The sequence below is a fragment of the Coprinopsis cinerea genome, assembly GCF_000182895.1.
Source record: "Coprinopsis cinerea okayama7#130 chromosome 4 map unlocalized cont3.4, whole genome shotgun sequence".
Classification (NCBI taxonomy): Eukaryota; Fungi; Basidiomycota; class Agaricomycetes; order Agaricales; family Psathyrellaceae; genus Coprinopsis; species Coprinopsis cinerea.
Genome location: NW_003307541.1, coordinates 555355 through 576220, shown reverse-complemented (window position 1 = coordinate 576220; position 20866 = coordinate 555355). Strand labels below are relative to the sequence as shown.

Below are 20866 nucleotides of genomic sequence, written 5' to 3'. Positions count from 1 at the left end.
GCGCCATAAGTATGACTCCACCCTCGTTGACTTTTGAACAACATAAATGACTCAGTTTCCCTTTTTCGATTGCTATCAACGTGGGTGCTAACTTCAAAAGCCAGGAATCTCGCCTTGACCGCGAGCTCTACCTCGTGATTCGTGCCTAATCGATTCAGACTCGCCGCCCTCAGACCAGAACGATGACTTCAGCTGATGAGCCCTACGACGTCAATTTCTGCTTCCCCGTACCCCGCAAGCTCGAAAACGAGCGATTGAAACTCGTTCCTTTCGTCGTACGTCTCAACCATCTCAATCCTCCTACTCCGTTTTGTGCGTCACATCGCGTTCCCACTATCCAAACACTAGTACACTCAAAGATATTGATTGACTAACTCTACCCACCTCTTTCTCGTACAGCCCTCCATCCACCTCCAGCCCTTCTTCACCCTATGCACCCAACACCCCTCCATATTCACCTACCTCCCCTACGGACCCTTCCACACCCTCTCCTCCTGCTCCGAGTGGCTAGAACACGAAATCCAACAAGACCCCGGCCGCGTTCTCTTCGCTATCTACGACAAGACTCGCCGGCAAGGCGGAGATGGATCGCCCGGACATGCTGAAGAAGCGCTAGCATCAAATGACGACAACGGATTATCAACTACCGAAGAATCATCCGGCAACAAAGACGGCGCAATAGCAGGCGCCATAGCATACATAAACACCTCCCTCCCAAACCTATCTACCGAAATCGGCTGCGTCAAGATCTTCCCTCCGTTCCAGCGCACACACGTAGCCTCCAACGCAGTGGGGTTGTTGCTTAAATACGCTCTGGAGCTTCCCTCAACTTCCGGCCTCCCATCTCAGTCCAATATAGTCGATGCCGCTTCCCGTGACGAGTTTCAAGGAGGCCTAGGCCTCCGCCGTGTCTTCTGGCAAGCCAACATCAACAACACCGCCAGCATCCGGTTAAGCGCCCGGATGGGGTTCACACACGAAGCCGTCCTGCGCTGGGACCGCGTCTTACCTCCCTGGAAGGACACTGCTTCTTCTCAACAAACATTCGATGCCCGAAATGCATATGGGAACGCAGAGTCCAACCAGGGAAGCACATCGCGTGAAGAAATTGCAGGCGCTAACTTGTATGCAGACTCCAAACTCAAACCCGACCAGCAACCCAAAGGCGTAGGAAACGGCCACCCACTCCGCCTTGGCGATCTACGACCAAACTGCGTAGGACGTGACACAGTCATGCTTTTCCTCTGCTGGGACGATTGGGAGGAAGGTGCGAGGGAGAAGGTGGAGGGTGTTATGAAGCGAGTCAATGAATAGGTAACGGGAGGTGTATGTTGAAGTCAGAGATGTCACTGGCAGAAGATGTCAGTGTATATTCAGGATTGGGGAGGTGGAATACTGTAGATGGTGGAAGGATAGGGCAGGTGTAACGGGACTGGCAGGGATCTGGCAGAAGCCCTCCGGGCCCTGAGTGCGAATGCAGATCAGCTTTCCTTACAAGTAGTAGTTGAATACGAGGGCTCCCAATCTACTTAAGAAAATCAGGGTCCCAATGCTCTCTTTTCTCGAATAGACAGGTAGCTAAACATCTACAGAGCTGAGTCAATCCTCTGGCTGCCTAAAGTATTCCTGCCCCCATTGCTTCAGAGGAATGCCCCTATTTAGAGGCGATCAAATACACGACCACATAAGTCAATACAATGATCTATGACTTACGCGCCTCGCGATTACGCAACTCTAGTTTCTTCTTCCCAACCACACTTGATTCCCAGTCTCAACGCCCAGTACAACCGCAACAAACTATGTCTGAAGACAACGAGAACAGGGCGCCCAGACCCACCGTTCGTTCGACATCAGATCGACCCAGGATTGGGCGAATCGGTGACTGGAATAACAACAGCTCAGCTTCATCCAGGTATTGTTATCTCTTCCTTTCAATAAACCAATTATCGACACCCAATCGACTCTCTACAGCCGCAGTGGAAGCAGAGGCGGAATTGCCACACTCGGTAGTTTGGGTGGCGGCAGCAGCAGTTCCCGCCGCAGGGACGACGATTCCGATGATGATGAAGGCGGAGCTGACATGTTTGCCGGTGGCGAGAAGAGGTGCGTTCAACCAATTCTCCAGCCTTTAAACCATCTCACATACCTTTTATCTAGTGGCTTGAGTATCCAGAATCCAGGTTCAGGAGGAGGTGGTCCTGGAGGGTTGGTCCAGGGTCTGTTACGGAGAGCCGCAGAGTAAGTCCCATCTGATCTCCACCTCCCCGCCCATTTTGAACCTGTTGTAGAACCGGACAGGCACGACAGAACGCATCCCCATCCCAATTCGTCGGTGGAGGTTACCGATTGGGCGGCGAGGACGTCGAAACCGAATACATCCCCGATCCAAATGCTGAAGACGAACGTGTGTAGAGCATTTCTTGATGACAGCCTGTTCAAGCTAATAGACCCTCCAGGCAACCTCGTCACGCGCCATGTCACCTTCTGGCGGAACGGTTTCCAACTCGACACGGACGGTGAACTGAGGGCATACGACGATCCCCAAAACGTGCCCATCCTGAACATGCTAATGCAAGGGTGAGTAACCTACCTCGTACAACCCACTCTTCTACATCCACTCACATCCAATCCTCTATTAAGAATCGCGCCAGTCGAACACCTCGACGTCGAAGATGGCCAGGCGGTCGACCTCCAGATCACCAAGAAGATAACCGAAGACTACGTCGGTCCTGCCGGTCCCCGCGCTTTCGTGGGGTCCGGCCACCGTCTGGGTGCCCCCGTCCCCGAGGTCGTTTCCTCTTCTCAGCATGTCCCAGGAGAATTCCCCAGTGCCGCTTCCTCCGCAGCAGCGGAGCCAGAAAGCATCACCACTCGATTTGAAGTGGACCATTCACAGCCCACTACAAGTGTACAGATTAGGTTGTCGGACGGAACCAGGTTCGTAGCTTGCTTCAATCTACACATCAAGAGTAACAATTGCTGACGTCCCTTTGTAGGTTGGTCAGCCGAATGAATTTGACCCATACAGTGGGCGACATCCGCAATTTCATCAACGCGTAAGATCCCTCTTCCTCGATCCATGTACGAATGTCAATGACTGACCATTGCGCAGTTCCCGCCCTGAAAACCGAACCAGACCCTACGTCATCGCCACGACCTTCCCCAACCGCACCCTCGACGACGATGCTCAAACCATTGAAGCTGCAAAGTTGCAGAACAGCGTGGTCGTCCAGCGATGGGTTTGAGCTGTTGCTCTCGACTGAGCGTTCCATGGAGAGAAATGGGCCGGATGCACATTGTAATGATTGAAATCGAAGAATATTGGATTAGGAGAAGTTAGCAACTGGCTATTTGTATTATTGACGAATTTCAGAGATTGATCTGAGCGCATCCCCTAACATCGACGTCGAAGGTCGCGTAAGGCACGAGCAGGCTGTCTTGGCTGAGAAGAGTTGCGACCAACTGCACCAGCGCTTAAGGATCGAACTCGTGACCTTGATGGCACAAAAGGTGACCGGGTGAGCATCTTCTTTTTCACCGTTGCACAGCAGCACTCCAACCACTCTCCCCTGCCAGCCGCACCACGTACGTCTGGAAATTTTTAAAGTGTCCAGGACCTAGCACAGCGCGAGCTCTGCTCCAACGGCCAAATACTGAATTCATAACCTATCTCACACGGCGCATGTCCTCCTCTACCCTCTCCCTCCCTCCATCCAACTCCCAATCGTCCCAACAGATCGAGAGCAGAACCGTATCCCAGCCCGTCCAATCACGTTTCGGGTCTCCACAACGGATACCATGGCCATTCGAAGCATCCTCCTTCCCAGGCGGAAGTGCCCGATCCCACCTGAGCGTTGCTTCCAGTTTGAAGCCCAAGCGTCGCGCAAGGCGGATACTCGGCTCGTTCAGCGGATGCGAGACCCACGTTACGCGGCGGAGGCCTAAGCCACTGATCCCACAAGAGTGGGCCTCCCCGTTCATACCAGTGGGTGGAATGGGGGTATTGAGAGTGTATTGGAGGAGGAGGCCTACGGCGTTCGAAGCGACGTGTGTGCGTTGGTAGGGAGGGAAGATTTTGACTCGTCCAATTTCGACGCTGAGGTTTTGGGGGGAGGCGGAGAGGAGGCCTATGGTTCCTGCGGGTGCTCCGTCCGACCCTCTACTAGCAGTGGAGTCGTCTCCGAGTAACCTTTGGCCCTGCACTTCATGAGGCATGGGAGACCTCCGAGTCTTGTCGAAGACTGCGAACAAGAGCTTCGTCGGGTCTCTCCTTTCGGATTCGACCCATTCCTCGAAGACGGCGAGGGTGAGGAGGGGTCCGTGGATAAAGTACTTGGTTAGCTGAGGGTATTGTTGGAAAGAGGGGAAGAAGGCGGAGGTATGGATGGATGGCTGGGATTGGTGAGACGGAAAGTCAATATACTATCGAGTAAGCAATACCTTACAATGAAAGGGACCAGTTTGACGCGCTCGTTCTCGAGGACGGATGGGACAGGAAAGCAGAAATTGACGTCGTAAGGTTCGGGATCGCTCATAGTATCTGTTGAAATCCCCAAGACGCAAGAGGGTATCGAGAAGGGTGCTAGAAGTCTAGCAAAAGGACATGAAGAGGGCGAGGTAATTTATATCATTAAAGCCCTCTCGAGTCATGTTGAATTTTAAAGGCAGAACGCTGGTGTAAGGCGATTTTTCCGAAGTAAAATGTTCGGAATGCACCAGCATCAGAGTCGTCCATCCGACGGAAAGACGGGGCTCCTCGCCACGACTTCTTTATCTCTATCAACTCGCCTGTACATCGGACGCGGGGTTAATTAAACGACCAAGAGACTGAATTGACTCAGGAAAGAGATCCATCCACGGCCCGTATGTGCCGTCGTGCCGAGGCAACTTTGCATCATTCCCACGGTGCAGAGCAGTTCACAGCACACAGTGGGCGCTTGTTCCCATCTTGACCGACGATTGCCCGCATCCCAACGATATCCTCTCATCCACACCCAGTAACGATCCCAAATTCAGTTCGGGGTCTCTCTCCTTATCCTCTGAAACCATGGGTCAGTTCCTGTCAACATCGGTGGGTCTTTTGTCCGTTAATAATGAATGGAAGATGATGATGTTGAACTAATGATGATGACCAGGGCGCTGCTGGGGGAGATGAAGGGAAAATGCCAGGAACCTGTACGACATATGTCTTTAGCAAATTTTGTCTTGACTAAACGAGCCAACGGTATCTAGATGATTTCGAGAACGAAGATCGCCCAATGTTTGAGCAGGCTCGCAATGTCAACATCCACGGCGGGGTATTCAATCGGGGGGATGTCCATGTACAAATCAACAACTATATCTCCGAGACATCACCAGAAAGACGGCGTAAGTATCCTTTATAGCAGATCTCTCGTCTGTCAATGCTGACTATGCGAAGGTGCGCTTGTGGCCAAGCTGAGCCGCTGGCTGGCCACCAGCGTCAATTTCAGGACCATTCACAACGATGTCCGGAAGCGAAGGACTGCTGGCACTGGCAGGTGGCTCCTTGACACCCGGCTGTACCGCGAATGGAAAAAGAGTAAAGGCGGTATTATCTGGTGGATGGGTAAACGTGGGTTATTCCGTGCCAATGCCAACGATAGTACATATTGTGCTAACTCTACTGATCTAGCGGGCGCTGGGAAGACTGTACTTGCGTGAGTGCAGCTTGACACATGCCATACGGAATGAAAACTAATTGCTCTTTAGATCGACGATCATCGATGACCTCCTCCCTCTGGAGGACGACTCTGAGCGGACCTGCGTGTTGTTTGTTTACAGTCGGTACACCGAACCGCTGGCGGTCACCGATGTCGTCAAATCGTTGATCAAGCAGTGCATCGAGCGCAACCATGATCTCGCGGGTCTCGTTGAGCCATTGTACAGCAAACACGAGTTGGAAGGGACGGAACCCTCTATCGACGAGCTTGTCGACGTGCTCCAGATGCTGGAAGGCTATTTCGGTCGTGTTTACTATGTCGTCGATGGCGTGGACGAAGCACACCTCGACGTCCGCTTCGACCTCATCCAGGTGATCAACAAGCTCCAAGGAAACATCATGTTGACTTCCCGACCGCTCGATGACCTGGCTGGTGACCTCAAGCACGCTGTCTTTTGCACGTTGGCCGCCCAGGACCACGACATCGAGTTGCACATGGAAGAGAAGCTCCAACGGTACAAGCAATTGCGTCGAGTATTGGACCAACACAGTTGCAAGGAAGAGATATTGAAGCAGATAATAGAGAAAGCGGAAGGAATGTGAGTGACAGGGAATGGGATAGTATGCTTGAACTAAGACGCTTTAGGTTCCTCCACGCGGCCCTTCAGCTCGAGAGCATCCAGCATTGCCGTTCCCTCGATAGCGTGAAGACCAAACTAAATGAGTTCCCGATTGGCATACAAGGGGTATACGTCTCCAGTTTGCAGCGAATACAGAGCCAGGACCCAGAGTCTCGCGAGTTGGCCATGCAAATTCTGTTGTGGCTGACCTTCGCTCGTGGTCCGCTGTCGATGCAAGACATGAGATACGCGTTGGCAGCAGACCCCGAAACGGGCATGTTTAAGCCTGAACGGATGCCCGACGAAGCATCGGTACTGTCGGTGTGCTGTGGACTGGTGGAACGCCACGCAAGCGACATTGTCCGCCTAATTCGTAAGCCTTTTCTCCAGTCCTCTCGACGAGCTCTCAACGTATGGTTGTGTAGATTATACGGCCAAAGATGCCCTCGTCCCCCTTCTTCTCAAAGACCATCCTCACCCACATATCCCGATCACCAAAGTCTTGATTCAACGACTTCTCTCCAGTGGTATACTCCAGGCGGAGTTTACTGAACTTGAAGACCTTCACGAGGCATGGGAGATGCACCCGCTTCTGCAATATGCTCATGATCATCTGGGCTCCCACACCGGGGAATGTCACGCTTCCATTCCCACCGTTATCGAGGACTTTCTGCTGCAATCCAGCGGATTCCCTGTCGGTCATTGGCATGGCCTCGAGATCCTCGACCCCCCTCATGTCGCTGCCTACTACGGCCTTTGGCCTTACTTCAGGTTTCTTGCAGACCGCGGTTGGAGCCTGGATGAGAAGGCTAAATTTCAGGAGCGAACTCCGCTGTATATAGCGGCTGGGATTGCCAACGAACTGGCTGTGGAACACTTACTGCAACTACAAGTTGACCCCAACGTTGCAATGAGGCGCGGGTGGACTCCGCTGATGTTCGCAGCGAACGAAGGCCACGCCAATATCGTCTCTCGACTCCTCCAGATCCCCGGAATCGAGGTCAATGCAGTGGATGACAAAGGACGGACGGCGCTGATGTTCGCAGCGAACAATGGCCATGTCGACATTGTCTCCCGACTCCTGCAGATCCCCGGAATCGAGGTCAATGCAAGGGATGACGAAGGATGGACGGCGCTGATTCTGGCAGCGAGCAAAGGCCACGTCGAAACCGTCTCTCGACTCCTCCAAATCCCCAGGCTCGACGTCAACGTAGTGGATTACCAAGGTCTGACAGCGCTGATGTTGGCGGCGGGAAACGGCCATGGCGACGTTGTCTCTCGACTCCTCCTCCACCTTCGTATTAATCCCCACCACCGAACCCATGATCACCGAACAGCGCTCATCATAGCATCACATTTTGGGCACCACGCCATTGTTCGCGCATTAATACTCCATTGCGACAGTATCGATGTCAATGCAGCTGACCTTTTGGGGAACACTTCATTGATCCTGGCTTCAAGAAATGGCCACCTTCCGGTTGTTGAGTTCCTTCTCCGATCCAAGGGAATCGACCTCGATCTCCGGAACAATGAAGGACAGACAGCCCTCTCAGTCGCGCAGGAAAAAGGGCGTGACGAGATTGTGGCGAAGCTCATCGAGTTTCAGCAAAAGTCGCGTTTGGGGACAGAAACTGCAAGTGTAGTTAGTGAGCCCGGTGGGCCAGAAGAAGACTCGTAGTTGGACAGCTGCAAGAGGAGTCGGTTCTACCAGAACATATCAACCGAGCTCGCCTTCTGTCAGTACCTCCCGATGGCGAGTTCACATTCGGTTCCATGCCTCATATACTTCAATGTACGCTGATGAAGCAGTGCCATCGCATTCTGGAATATAAAATCTTGCTTGCCGCTGAGGCTTTCGAGGCAGATCAAATCCCTCTTATGCCATAGTCACATCATTTTCCAAGAAACATTCGTGGCATCGGGAAATGAAAATACCCTGCGCATCCCACAGAAATTTCATATATCCTTACTCTCGGCCAACCAGACCCATCTTTGACAACCGGCTGGCAGGAGTTCCAAGCGTAACTTATTCTGGTATTCACCGCACCTTTCCATGTCGAATACATCGAATAGCTCTCCTGCCAAAACTGATACACCTAGACCCGCTTTCTGAAAAAAATCTCTGTGTTAGGATCTGGCACACGTGCATCCGCAATCCACCGCGCAGCCGGAGGAGTGGTGCTCTTCCCAGGCAGCTTCATATCATAAGTCATCAGGATATACGCCAGGATAGCTTTAACCTCGTTGACGGCGAAGAATCGCCCCGGGCTATAATAATCATTGAGATTCGATTATGCTTGTTAGGCGTGATGGCTATGTATGTGTCAACTCACCAAGCATGGCGCCCAGCTCCAAAATGTAGGAAACTTGGACTAAGAGCCACCATAGTCTGACGCGAAAGTCCATCTTCAACGGCACCTTCTCCTTTCAGCTGGTCTCGTTCGCTGCCTTCGACGAAGCGGAACCCCTTGAAAGTCGTAGGCTCCGGATAGATTTCCTAGCATTACAACTGAATCAGGACCGCCAAGAGCGATCAGATCCGGAATTCCGGTTCGACTACTCACAGGATCATTGTGCAACGGCGCAGAGGCAACCGCCACTCTGAAGCCTTTCGGAATAACCACTCCGTTAGAAAGCCTGAAATCCACCCTTGTCTGTCTCTGCATTGATACTGGATAAGAGAACGAGGTCAGCGCAAGTGGGGGAAATGAAATCACAGGGCGGATCAGGTGAGCCTAAACTTACACGTTGTTAATCCCGAAGTCCTGGAGCTCTCTTTGATGAAAGCTATCAAACTTGTGCATCCTGGCCATGGACTCCTTCGTCCATCCATGCGCCCCAATAATTTCTTCGACTTCCATCCGAAGAGGCTCCAGATACTCTTGGCGCGCAGCCAGGTCAAACAAGACAGTGGTTCAACGTCTAGTAGTAGTAGCATACGTAGAGAAAAAATCAGTCCCAGCTCAAGTGGTGTATAAGCAGAACCTACAAGAGATGTGGTATGAATAGCAGCCATGTTGAGACTGATGATACGCATGGTAAGGTCCGAGCTGCTCTGATATTCCGGATCATCGGGCGCAGCGTCCATTAGCCAAGAAATCGCGTCGTTCTGTTGGACAAGGATTCAAGCTTCAGCCACATTAAGCAGTAAAAAACGCTTACTGGGCTTCCCCTCCCAATCCTTGCCGTACTCCTCTTCCAACTCACGCCTTGTCGTGAACAGCCGGTACAGCCCCTATTTTTCACTTTATCTTATCTGATCTGTCTCGCATCTTATCGTTTCGCTTGCCCCCTATTCCTTCGCTCCTTTATTCCCTCTATGGACTCTTTCACTCATGGAACACTGCCTCGTATTACCCTTCGCCCCACTTCCATTGTTCTTATTGTTACGCACTGCCTCTTGACTCATTCTGACACTCTCTTGTTCCATTATTGTTTCATCCTTGTTCTTCGCGCAGCCTTCGCGCAGCCTCATGACCTTTCTTATTGTTCTTCGACGTTTCGCCATTTGTTTGTCATTTTGACTCATCGCGGCTATGTAGACTGTAGAATAGGTATATAAGCTAGGTAGTCTGCTCTGTATTTCCTCAGCTTGACCTCTTCGTCAATACATCGCTTCCGCCTTCATCTGCATTCGTCGCTCATCGCTCTTATCTTACTCGCCGCTCTTATCTGCTCCGCATTACTGGTCTTTGGTTTGGTTTAGTGTTCGCTCTTCGCGACATTAGGTCAAGCTACCCCCGTGCACTGGCAACGCCGATCGTTGTCCCTGCATCCCGGACCCCCTGGCACTCTGGTTGACCTGCCGATCAGGTCTTACTCTGGCAACTCTGGTTTTCCGACACCGTCAAGATTAGCTGCGCAGGATACCCACACTTCTTCGCCTCTAGTAAAGACCTCAACCCTGACAAGTGGTTTGGCATCGACTGCCACCTCGATAGCAAGGAAGAGGTTGTAGAGTGTGACAGTTCCCCCTGCCCCTACCGACCTCAGTCTCCGGCCCACCTTTCACCAGTTACGACGCCTCCAGACAGCCAGCTTCTACGCTGCTGTTTGCACCTCCGACAACGCCGTAAAAGCCCGCGAATTTGCCGAATCCAGGAAAGAAGAATCGAAGAAGAAATCCCCACCAGTAACTCCGCCGCCAACCGTCACACAGCTCTTACCAGAAGATTCTCCCCAGTCTTTCCATTCCGCCGACTCTACCCCTGCCCCAGTAACAGCAACCACCAGCACCGCACCAAAGTCCTTTCGCCCTCCGTCAACATCATCTGAAGAAGACAGTGAGGAAGAGGACGACAACGACAAGGAAGACGAAACCGAAGAAGAAGACTCCGAAACACCCGTCCCCTTTCACGTTACCTACGCCGCGTTAGCAGAAGCCCTTCCCGCAGTAACAAGTCTCCGCCGCTCCGGACACTCCACCCCCACCACAGCCCTTACCCTCACTCCTCGCCGCGCCCTCACACCACTTCCCATCCCCAGGGAGTCGGAGGACACGTCTGTTGCCCAACGCTCAGATAACGAACCTCCCACTTCCACCTTATCACCATCTTTATTATCCCCACCCACTTCTCTGCCGCTCGTCCAACAAGATCCCGTTACCAAACCCGCAAAGCCTATCCCCGATCTCAGTATGTCCGACACCACTCTTCTCAAGTTGCTTGCCGAGCAACAAGAGACTACCAGGCGTATCCAGCAATCCCTGGATAAGCTCACGGCTGCTAAGACCGCTTCCACTAGAAGCCCCGTCAAAGCGCCTGAGCCCTTCAAGGGTGACTCTGGTGATACCCAGCGATTCCTCCGCTATTTCACCAACTGGGCCTCCGCCGAGTCCGAACTCAAAGGAGATGACAAGAAGTGGATCTCAGCTGCCCTCTCGTACCTTCAGGGTGCTGCTGCCTCCTGGGCTGTCCAATACCTGGATCAGATTGCCGCCCACGAGGCTGCTGCCGACGCTGCTCAGAAGGCCGCCCACCCCTGGCCCTTCAGTGGCGATTGGTCCACTTTTGTGGCTGCCTTCAATGAAACGCTTCCAACCCGCCGACCAGGAGAAAGCAGCTGAAGCCCAGCTCGAGGCCCTTACCCAGGGTAAACAATCTGCTTCCCAGTTCGCAGCCAAGTTCATGGAGATATTTCCCCGCACCGGTCTATCCCAGAAGGATGGTATGGCACGTTTTCGTCGCAAACTCAGTTCCAACGATCGCCTCATGCTGGATCTTATCGCCATCACCAAACCGGACGATGCCAAGCCCAAGACCCTTCAAGACTACTGCGACATCGTCAACCAGAACGATTTTACGTTTCACGGAAGCAGCGCCTCCTTCTTGACCCCGACTGCCTCGTCTCGCTCTGCCCCTGCCCGTGACCCCTATGCGATGGACATCGACGCGACCCGTGTTGGACCTAGTGGCCGTTCCCGTGAGGATTTCCTCCAAGCAATGCGTGGACGATGCTTTGGTTGCGGATCCTCCGCCCACATCAAGAAGGACGGCAACCACGGCTCACTTCGTTGCAACCACTGTCAGCGTCTCGGCCACTCCGCTAACGTCTGCCAAGACAAGTTCATGGGCTATCCGCCCGGTCGAGGACTCACCCAACGTCGTCGCGTTGCTGCCACCCAGGAGGTTCCCTTCTCGCTCTTCGATGACTCTTCCACACCCGCCGCCACCATTGCTGCCACTTCGCCTGCCCCACCTGCTGCCACCTCGTCTAACGTTTCACTCGCCGATCTCTTGGTTGCTCAGAAGAACCAACAGGACATCCTGGAGCGCCTCGAGAAGATCCAACAACAGGGTTTTTGAAGCGGGTGCTTGTTCGTGCTGCAAAGCATGCACCCTTTTCACCGTCGTACGCTGTTTCTGAATATGACTCGATTTACTCCTGTACTATTAGCTCTGTGCGCGAAATACACCCCGGTTCCTCGCATTTTCGCATTCGCATCAGACTCAGAGGCAGAAACCGTACGGCGGACCCCGCAGCAATGATCGACTGTGGCGCTACTGGCAAATTCTTGGACAAGCCTTTTGTGGAAAAGCATCGGATCACCACGTACCCACTCCGACACCCCATTCGGCTCCTCAATATTGATGGGACCCCAAATCAGGCTGGACACATCACTCACTTCGCTCGCTTGGAACTCACGGTTGACGGTTACTCCGAATGGACGGACTTCCTCATCGCCGATCTCGGGGGAGAGGATGTCATCTTGGGTCTTCCTTGGCTTCGCAAGATCAACCCCCAGATATGATTGGCGCAAGGGCACCTTGGAGATTCCCCCACCTCGTGTCTCCAGTGTTACCATCGAAGAAATCCCCGACGAAGATGCACAGCCCCCTCGAAAGGAACCACCCTCCGGCAATGCTATTATCGAACAGATCTACAACGACCCTGATCCGCCTGTTCCTACCAACGAGTTTTCCCGGCGCCCGACCCCGACTTTGAACCAAGCGCGCCTCCTCTCTGCCGCATCCGCGCTAACCGAATGACCCGGCGGAGATGGGTTCGTAAGGGGTTGATGGGAAGACACAGGCGACGAACTTTGGTGCGCCGCTGGTTTCACCTATTCCCAACAGATCGCCGAGAAGTCCCAGAAGGCCAAGCCCCAGAAGTCGTTCGAAGAGATGGTTCCTCCCCAGTACCGACAGCACGCCTCTCGTCTTTCTCCGAATCCGAGTCCCATCGCCTCCCCGAACACAAGCCTTGGGATCATGCCATCGACCTCGTTGCAGGAGCACCGGCCACCATGCGCACCAAGGTCTACCCCATGTCGCAGAACGAGCAGGAGGAGCTGAACCGATTCCTCGAGGAGAATCTCAAGAAAGGCTACATACGACCGTCTAAATCGCCCCTCGCCTCCCCGGTCTTCTTCGTTAAGAAGAAAGATGTGCAAACTCCGCTTCGTCCAGGATTATCGAATAGCTCAACGAGATCACGGTGAAGAACCGATATCCACTTCCCCTCGTCTCTGACATCGTCAACCGACTCCGTGGTGCCAAGTATTTCACCAAGTTCGACGTTCGATGGGGCTACAACAACATCCGCATCAAAGAAGGAGATGAATGGAAGGCCGCGTTCGCCACCAACCAAGGACTCTTTGAGCCCCTGGTCATGTTTTTCGGCCTCACCAATTCCCCAGCAACGTTCCAGGCCCTCATGAACTCGATATTCTCGGACCTCATCGCTTCAGGAAAGGTCGCTGTTTATTTGGACGACATTCTCATCTTCACGGCCACCCTTGACGAACACCGCCAAGTCGTGCACGAGGTCCTCCATCGGCTCAAGAAACACGACCTCTACCTTCGTCCGGAGAAATGCGAGTTTGAGCGGGAGGAGATCGAGTACCTCGGTCTGGTCATCAGGGAGGGAGAAGTCCGTATGGACCCTGCCAAGGTAGAAGCTGTTCGCAACTGGCCTGTTCCCCGCAACCTTCGCGCCGTCCGTGGATTTTTGGGTTTCGCCAACTTCTATCGCCGTTTTTATCAAAGGACTTTGCTACCATCGCCCGGCCTCTCAACGATCTCACCAAGAAGGACATCCCTTGGCAGTGGAACGAACCGCAACAACAAGCCTTCGATACCCTCCGAAACGCGTTCACCTCCGCTCCAATACTGACACTATGGGACCCCGACCGTCCAACCCGCGTTGAAGTAGACGCCTCTGGCTTTGCTACTGGAGGAGCCCTCCTTCAGAAGCTCGACGATGGACTCTGGCATCCTGTTGCCTTCCGCTCCGCCTCCATGCAACCAGCCGAACGCAACTACGAAATCTACGACCGAGAAATGCTGGCTATCATCGAAGCACTCAAGGACTGGCGACATTTCCTGGAAGGACTCCCCAAACCGTTCGAGATCGTCACCGATCATTCCAACCTGGAATACTGGCGCACGGCACAAGACCTTAGTCGACGACAGGCCCGGTGGTCCCTCTATCTTTCCCGTTTCAACTTCATGCTCACCCATCGTCCCGGAAAGGCCAACACCCAAGCCGATCCCCTGTCCCGCCTCGACATTCATCAGGTCGCAGACGCAGAGGATAACAAACAACAAGTCGTTCTCAAACCAGAATTGTTTGCCAAGCTCGCAGCCGCCCACACCGTCCTTGCCAACCCCCTCGAAAGACCGACTGCGTCGAGCCAGCGCCCGTGAATCTCAGGTCTTAGACGGGACTCGCCCAGCTCCCGTAAGTCAGGACACTCGCCGTCTCACATCTGGACTTCCCGAATGGGAAGAGGACAACGGCCTTGTGTACTACAAGGGCCGTGTGTACGTACCCCCGGACGACGAACTCAGGCGCGATGTCCTCAAGCAGTGTCATGACGACCCCACGTCCGGACACCCCGGAGTGCACGGAACCCTCGAGCGAGTTGAACGACAGTACTGGTGGCCCACGATGCGGGCTTTCGTCAAGAAGTACGTCGACGGTTGCGATGTCTGCGCCCGGAGAAAGCATACCAGCACCGCTGGGGCTGCCACCCGGCTTTGGACGTTCCCGAAGGGCCTGGGAGACAGTAGGAGTCGATCTCATCACCCAGTTACCGGGAAGCCCATGGACACGACGCGATCATCGTCTTCACCGATCACTACAGCAAGGTTCTTCATGCTCTCCCCTGTACATCCGACATCACCACCGAAGGCGTTGCAGACATCTACTACCGTGAAGTATTCCGTCTCCATGGTCTCCCACTCCGGTTCATCAGTGATCGAGGCCCTCAGTTCGCTTCTAAGGTCATGCGCACCCTCCTCAAGCGTCTCGGAATCGAGTCCAACCTCACCACCGCCTATCACCCTCAAGCCAATGGACAAACCGAACGGGCCAACCAGGAAATCGAGAAGTATCTCCGTCTTTACGTCTCTCGCCGACAGGATGACTGGGACAAGCACCTACCGATGGCTGAATTCGTGATCAACTCCCGCGTCCACTCTGCCCATGATCGTTCACCTTTCGAAGTTCTCTATGGGTATATTCCCCACTTCAACATCCCCATTGGCAAACAGACCGACCTTCGCCCCGTTGATGAACGTGTTCAGCAGCTACAAGAAGCCCGCAAGGATGTGGAAGCTGCCTTACGTCTCGAGAAAGGCCCAGCAGAAGGATGCGTACGAGTCCGGCAAGCGAACGGCTCATCAATTCAAGGTTGGCGACTACGTTTGGCTTAACGCGAAGGACATCCAGATCAAGGTTCCGTCCCGCAAACTCGGCGACCTCCAACTCGGCCCGTACAAGATTACCGAACGCATCGGCGACCTCGACTACCGCCTCGAACTTCCCCCGTCCCTCTCCCGCATTCATCCTGTGTTCCACGTCGACAAGCTCTCCCCCTGGAAAGGCAATGATGTCAATGGCATTTTGCCACCCCCGCCTGAGCCTGTCGAACTGGAGGGGGAGCTTGAATACGAGGTTCACGACATCCTGGACAGCCGTTGGAGAGGTCGAGGAAAGAATCGCAAACTGGAGTATTTGGTCAGTTGGAAGGGTTATGGGTCGACGGACGACACTTGGGAACCGGAGGAGAACTTGGAGCACGCGCCCGAGATCGTGAAGGAGTTCCACCAGCGACACCCCTCTGCACCACGCCGAATTTCCGCTACCATCTTCAGCTCTCTCCCATGGCGCCCACTCGAGAATTTCACCGACGCCCCGCCTACCGACTTTGACTGGGAACTGGGACGCCGCCTACCGTTGGTCATCGAGGACGATGAGGCTTAGAAGGGGGGTAATGTCGTGAACAGCGCGGTACAGCCCCTATTTTTCACTTTATCTTATCTGATCTGTCTCGCATCTTATCGTTTCGCTTGCCCCTATTCCTTCGCTCCTTTATTCCCTCTATGGACTCTTTCACTCATGGAACACTGCCTCGTATTACCCTTCGCCCCACTTCCATTGTTCTTATTGTTACGCACTGCCTCTTGACTCATTCTGACACTCTCTTGTTCCATTATTGTTTCATCCTTGTTCTTCGCGCAGCCTTCGCGCAGCCTTCGCGCAGCCTCATGACCTTTCTTATTGTTCTTCGACGTTTCGCCATTTGTTTGTCATTTTGACTCATCGCGGCTATGTAGACTGTAGAATAGGTATATAAGCTAGGTAGTCTGCTCTGTATTTCCTCAGCTTGACCTCTTCGTCAATACATCGCTTCCGCCTTCATCTGCATTCGTCGCTCATCGCTCTTATCTTACTCGCCGCTCTTATCTGCTCCGCATTACTGGTCTTTGGTTTGGTTTAGTGTTCGCTCTTCGCGACACGCCTCTCGTTCCATATTCCCTCAATATGCTTTGCTACGGCCGCGTGGAATGACTGGAACTTGCTAAACAGTCTTCCACCAAGGCTGAAACAACGATCAGCCATGTCAAATATACTTTAAGGGTTGGTAAATATCACATACGGTCTCATGAAGAGAGGCAACAAATTCAAGAGGCGAGAAACGGTGAAGATATTGACGGTCAGATCTTCCTGAATCTTGCAATACTCGGTGTTCCGGCCTGCAAAGGCGTCGTTAGCTCTGCACCCCCACCAAATCAAACACCTAACACAACGGCAATCCAACAAATATGCGATTAGTGGTGCGAGAAACGATGTGGAGGAGTTTTCCGTAAACCTGGATAGGGGCCCAATCTGGAACGATTGGGAACTTAGTGACTAATGAGAAGCCCAACTTCATTATCGATTACTTACCCTCTGTCAAAGGAATAAACACCCCCACTGAAGTCTCGATCTCGTCTTTAAGGTCTTCAAACCGAAGTGGCAGCCCCCTCGTCAGCGGACCACGTATCACATCAATATGGTACCGATTCTTCCGGACTGGCGGGCCCAAATCGCCAAGGATAAAATCCCTTTGGAATAGCTAAACCCAGGCAAGTAAGATAGGGGGATAGATGGGCACTGTCAATGCTATGACGTCAGTCCGACATACCTCGAAGGTAGCATCATAGAACGACAGTTCCTCCTCGCTCGCCCTCTTGAATTCATCCGCGACATCCGCTCCAGCGCCAACGATGAGCCATCGGTTGGCAGTCATGATCGTCGGGACCTTGAATACGGACCCCTTGTGCTAGCCGTATTATCAACAGCGTCAACGGAGCTCGCAAACGTGCCTTTGCTCTCGATCCCGCTTGACCTCACCTTTTCATAACCTTCCTGAACGATCTTCCTGCCGTTCAGCATGAACTTCCAAGCTGAGATGTAGGACGAGATAAAGCCGTCAGAGCCGACCGTTGGGATGTGTCGAACCTATTATGTGCACCAATCCTATGTCGGCGAATCTCTCAATTTTAAAGTACTCGGTACTTACCTTTCGCTCCGATATCCTGAACAGCGCCCACTGAAAGGCGATCCATGCAGCAAGTACAAACCCCAGAACGCTGAGATATGCCATTTCGCAAAGGAGGTGTGTGGATGGGAATTGGGAACCACAAGTAGCCCAGGAATAGCACGGGGTGACCTTTATAGACTCAAGCGACCGTGCGCATTGACACATGAGCGTTAATCGAAGTTCACCGTGTAAACACCTTGGTGCCTTCTCCCGTGTTCCGGTATATACCTGAAGTCCTCAAAAAGGATACTCGGACTCACTCGTCGCCTGCGTATTTTACCTTGAAGGTTGGTCAGCCTTAATTTTACTCTAAGAATGTCGAACAACCAGAAGGATGGGGTCAGCTGTTCACTGGACAATCCATTGGGATTAGGAAAGACATACCATGTCGAATATCGCGGTTGGGCCGGATTCCCGACGACCAGGCAATCTTTCCAAGAAATCTGGATCCCCCAGGGCGGGGGATACCCAACAAAAATGAAAAAAGCAGATAAAAACCGAACATTATTAGCAAACAAAAAGGTATATACCAGGAAAAAAAAAGTCCACTTGGACGAACAAGATATAACAGTTCTCTATTAGTAGTACCACGCGATTAGCACCAAAACAAATCCTCCAATTAACCCAAAAGACCGAGACAGCCACTACCACACCCAACCACGCCCTCTCAAATACACAACCCCTCCTCGTCCTCTCACAAACACAACCCAATAGCATCCCCAACCTCCCTAACGCCCCGCCCCTCAGAAAGCTCCAAAGCCCTCCTCAACGCCTCCCCCTCCCTCTCTTTCCTCCCTTGATACTTGTACGCCTTGGCCAAGAAATACCACACCTCAGGTACATCCCATCCACGTCCCCGACTCGACTGAGTGAGCAACGCACACGCCAAATCCACATCCGTCGACGACGGGACCGGCTCTTCAGGCGCACATGGTGGTTGCGGTGGTTCTTCATGAGCTGTACTCGTCGATTTTACGGATTTAGCATCGCTCGCTTCCTGACCCGACGAGGTAGTCTGAGGCTGAGACTGTTGAGAACGATGATAAGGCGAACCCGATACCGGTGGGGGCTGGAGGTACAACCTCGCAAGATGCACAATAGCAGGTACATCATCCGGGTCAATAAACAACGCCTTCTGCAACGTCGCAATCGCATGCTGGTAATGTCCCAGCGCAACATAATACAGCGCCAACTATAAATTATCCCCAACAAAAAAAGGCCACGTCAATCAGACGAATGAAAACCAAAGCAAAAAACCAAAGCTACGTACCTGGACCCATACACCAGTATTATGCTCATCCCGAACTTCAGCTTCCTGTATAGCACCCTTGGCCGCATCAATTTTCCCAAGCCTCCGGAATGTAGCAGCGCTCATAAGCCACAAGTCACTCATCAACCGATTCTCCCTCTCCTTCTTCACATCCACAGTAGCTCCTACCCCACCTCCTCCAGCCGCACCCGCACCCGCAGCACCAGCTCCAGTCACACCCCCAACTCCAGCCCCAGCACCAGGTGCAGGTACAACCAAAATCGCACCCACACCGCCAGCTCCCATCGGTGTACCAGGAAGATCAGGCGTAAACGTACCCACACCACCACCAGGACTAAGCGCACCATCCCTACTCCCCACACTAGGCGCCAAAACCCTCTTCCTCGAATGAATACTACTCGCCTGATACAACCCCCCAACCGTCTGCTGCTGCAACACCTTGTGAAAATCAGGCGCAGAACTACTCCGCCTAATCCTCCCACTCAACCCAACAACACCCAACGCATTCCCACTAGCCGTATTCACCACCTCACCAACCCCATGTCCAATCCTCTTCCCAACAGCAGAAATCCGAGCCGACGACTTGTGAACATGGGATTTAAGCTTCTGCTGCATCTTCTTGGATTTACTGGTATCGTTCCCGCTCGTGTTGCCATCACGTCCGCCAAACTCGCGATCGACGCTACTCGAGCTCCGCTTCCTCCCTCCAAGTCCCTTCTCCTCGGCATGTTCAGGTTCAACAGGCGACGCAGGGGAAATCGTGATGCCAATACCAGCAGCGGGGACATGCAAGAACCCATCATCCTCTTCCCCCTGCACCCCTCTTCCCTCCTCTGTGCGGCCCTGCACACTCCTCGCCCCTCCTTCCGCCGTGCTCCCCACAGAAATGACACTCGTCCTCCTAATAGATACCTCCTCCCTCACCACACCCTCCCCATTCGAAACCCGCGCAGTAGTCGCATGAAGCGCCGTAACCGAAATCTGCGAAACAGCACCATCAAACGACTGTCTCTTCACCAACACACTCGGCGCCCTCCCTGCCGCATGCCCCAAGCCCGAGCCCGTCCCCGAGCCCTGTACACCACCCGTCCCACCAGTCGTACTAGCAATCGACTGCGAGCCCGAAATACCACGACCCAACTTCTGCTCCGCAACCCACGCAAACACCTCCACCCAGCCCCGATCCTGACTAGCCACACCCTCCGGACCCTCACGCACCTCCCTCACTTTCATCTTCGTCATCCTAACCTCCAAACCCTCCTCAACTCCTCTTTCCTATTCAGAGGATGAATTAAGCATTGTCAGAACCATCCCTCTGCCATCCCTGACCTTTGGAGTGATCCCATCCGCCAGACCGGTCGTAGGCGTAGGTAACAAGGGTAGAGACGGTTCCACTTCCTCAGGAACAACCCATCTCTCTAGATGCTGCAGGCACTCTTCCGGTCGTCCCAAGGCATACGCATAGTACACCAACGCGTGCCTGACCTCCTACACACCGCGTCATCAACATCTAAACCCGATAAACGACATTAACCAACGCACCTCATTCCTTTCCAACCCCTTCAAAACCTCATACCCATGTATGACCTCCTCCCTCCTGCCATCAGGAACAACACACTCCTCTCCAACCTCCAACCCAAACCACCTCCCCTCCTCTCCAGGCGGGTACTCCTCATCCTCATTCAAACTAGTCGTAGCAAGCACAACAGCAAGCGCATAAACCTGACTCGCAACCTCCTTAAACTCCCTCGCCCTCTCCCTCGCCTCCGCCCCAACACCAGCAGCCTCAATCCCATGCTTCCCAAACTTTCTAAACGCCTCGCTCCACGATAACAATGCACCGTTGGGTGCTTTGGCTGGTGACTCGGCCAGCCATTGGCCTGCGACGAGGGCTTGCCTGAGCTGGGCCCAGTAGTGCCTCTCTTTTGGCGTCGTCGTCGTCGTCGATGATGATGACATGTGCGGAAAGAGATTCGGGCGATTGG

The 20866-nt window shown here is 53.3% G+C and overlaps 7 protein-coding genes across 7 annotated transcripts; 3 read left to right on the top strand and 4 right to left on the bottom strand.

Moving 5' to 3' along the window:
* Nucleotides 1-182: 182 nt before the first annotated feature.
* On the top strand, nucleotides 183-1314 carry CC1G_12760 (hypothetical protein; the record flags this gene model as incomplete). The annotated part of the gene is made up of 2 exons (XM_001840231.1): nucleotides 183-275; nucleotides 400-1314. The coding sequence occupies 2 exons, from the start codon at nucleotides 183-185 to the stop codon at nucleotides 1312-1314; spliced, it is 1008 nt and encodes a 335-aa protein (XP_001840283.1).
* Nucleotides 1315-1772: 458 nt separating this feature from the next.
* On the top strand, nucleotides 1773-3245 carry CC1G_12759 (p47 protein; the record flags this gene model as incomplete). The annotated part of the gene is made up of 8 exons (XM_001840230.2): nucleotides 1773-1912; nucleotides 1972-2103; nucleotides 2158-2238; nucleotides 2289-2404; nucleotides 2457-2577; nucleotides 2641-2937; nucleotides 2997-3056; nucleotides 3113-3245. The coding sequence occupies exons 1-8, from the start codon at nucleotides 1800-1802 to the stop codon at nucleotides 3243-3245; spliced, it is 1053 nt and encodes a 350-aa protein (XP_001840282.2). The 5' UTR covers nucleotides 1773-1799.
* Nucleotides 3246-3666: 421 nt separating this feature from the next.
* Nucleotides 3667-4535, bottom strand: CC1G_12758 (hypothetical protein; the record flags this gene model as incomplete). Its single annotated transcript, XM_001840229.1, has 2 exons — nucleotides 3667-4392; nucleotides 4446-4535. The coding sequence occupies 2 exons, from the start codon at nucleotides 4533-4535 to the stop codon at nucleotides 3667-3669; spliced, it is 816 nt and encodes a 271-aa protein (XP_001840281.1).
* A 436-nt stretch (nucleotides 4536-4971) lies between these two features.
* On the top strand, nucleotides 4972-7978 carry CC1G_12757 (ankyrin repeat domain-containing protein 44; the record flags this gene model as incomplete). The annotated part of the gene is made up of 8 exons (XM_001840228.2): nucleotides 4972-5071; nucleotides 5136-5175; nucleotides 5233-5367; nucleotides 5420-5593; nucleotides 5654-5678; nucleotides 5731-6279; nucleotides 6327-6673; nucleotides 6726-7978. The coding sequence occupies exons 1-8, from the start codon at nucleotides 5048-5050 to the stop codon at nucleotides 7976-7978; spliced, it is 2547 nt and encodes an 848-aa protein (XP_001840280.2). The 5' UTR covers nucleotides 4972-5047.
* Nucleotides 7979-8338: 360 nt separating this feature from the next.
* CC1G_12756 (cytochrome P450) lies at nucleotides 8339-10223 on the bottom strand (the record flags this gene model as incomplete). The annotated part of the gene is made up of 9 exons (XM_001840227.2): nucleotides 8339-8409; nucleotides 8444-8568; nucleotides 8634-8797; nucleotides 8865-8908; nucleotides 9046-9222; nucleotides 9290-9355; nucleotides 9463-9535; nucleotides 9695-9843; nucleotides 10175-10223. 9 exons carry the CDS (start codon nucleotides 10221-10223, stop codon nucleotides 8339-8341), a joined length of 918 nt encoding a protein of 305 aa, XP_001840279.2.
* A 6281-nt stretch (nucleotides 10224-16504) lies between these two features.
* CC1G_12752 (cytochrome P450) lies at nucleotides 16505-17704 on the bottom strand. The gene is made up of 7 exons (XM_001840223.2): nucleotides 17591-17704; nucleotides 17422-17529; nucleotides 17213-17350; nucleotides 16975-17143; nucleotides 16836-16914; nucleotides 16685-16781; nucleotides 16505-16627 (listed from the first exon to the last, which is right to left on the bottom strand). The coding sequence occupies exons 1-7, from the start codon at nucleotides 17672-17674 to the stop codon at nucleotides 16607-16609; spliced, it is 696 nt and encodes a 231-aa protein (XP_001840275.2). The 5' UTR covers nucleotides 17675-17704; the 3' UTR covers nucleotides 16505-16606.
* Nucleotides 17705-18305: 601 nt separating this feature from the next.
* Nucleotides 18306-20840, bottom strand: CC1G_14331 (hypothetical protein; the record flags this gene model as incomplete). Its single annotated transcript, XM_002911289.1, has 4 exons — nucleotides 18306-18803; nucleotides 18882-20156; nucleotides 20211-20369; nucleotides 20424-20840. The coding sequence occupies 4 exons, from the start codon at nucleotides 20838-20840 to the stop codon at nucleotides 18306-18308; spliced, it is 2349 nt and encodes a 782-aa protein (XP_002911335.1).
* Nucleotides 20841-20866: the final 26 nt, after the last annotated feature.

What these genes read in the sequence shown, in the direction of transcription:
- CC1G_12752 (XM_001840223.2), bottom strand. Translation starts at nt 17,674, where the DNA reads ATGGCATATCTCAGCGTTCTGGGGTTTGTACTTGCTGCATGGATCGCC. An exon ending in TCAGGATATCGGAGCGAAAG is followed by an intron (nt 17,530 to 17,590) that starts GTAAGTACCGAG and finishes TGCACATAATAG; the next exon opens with GTTCGACACATCCCAACGGT. An exon ending in TTGCCTCTCTTCATGAGACC is followed by an intron (nt 16,628 to 16,684) that starts GTATGTGATATT and finishes TCGTTGTTTCAG; the next exon opens with CCTTGGTGGAAGACTGTTTA.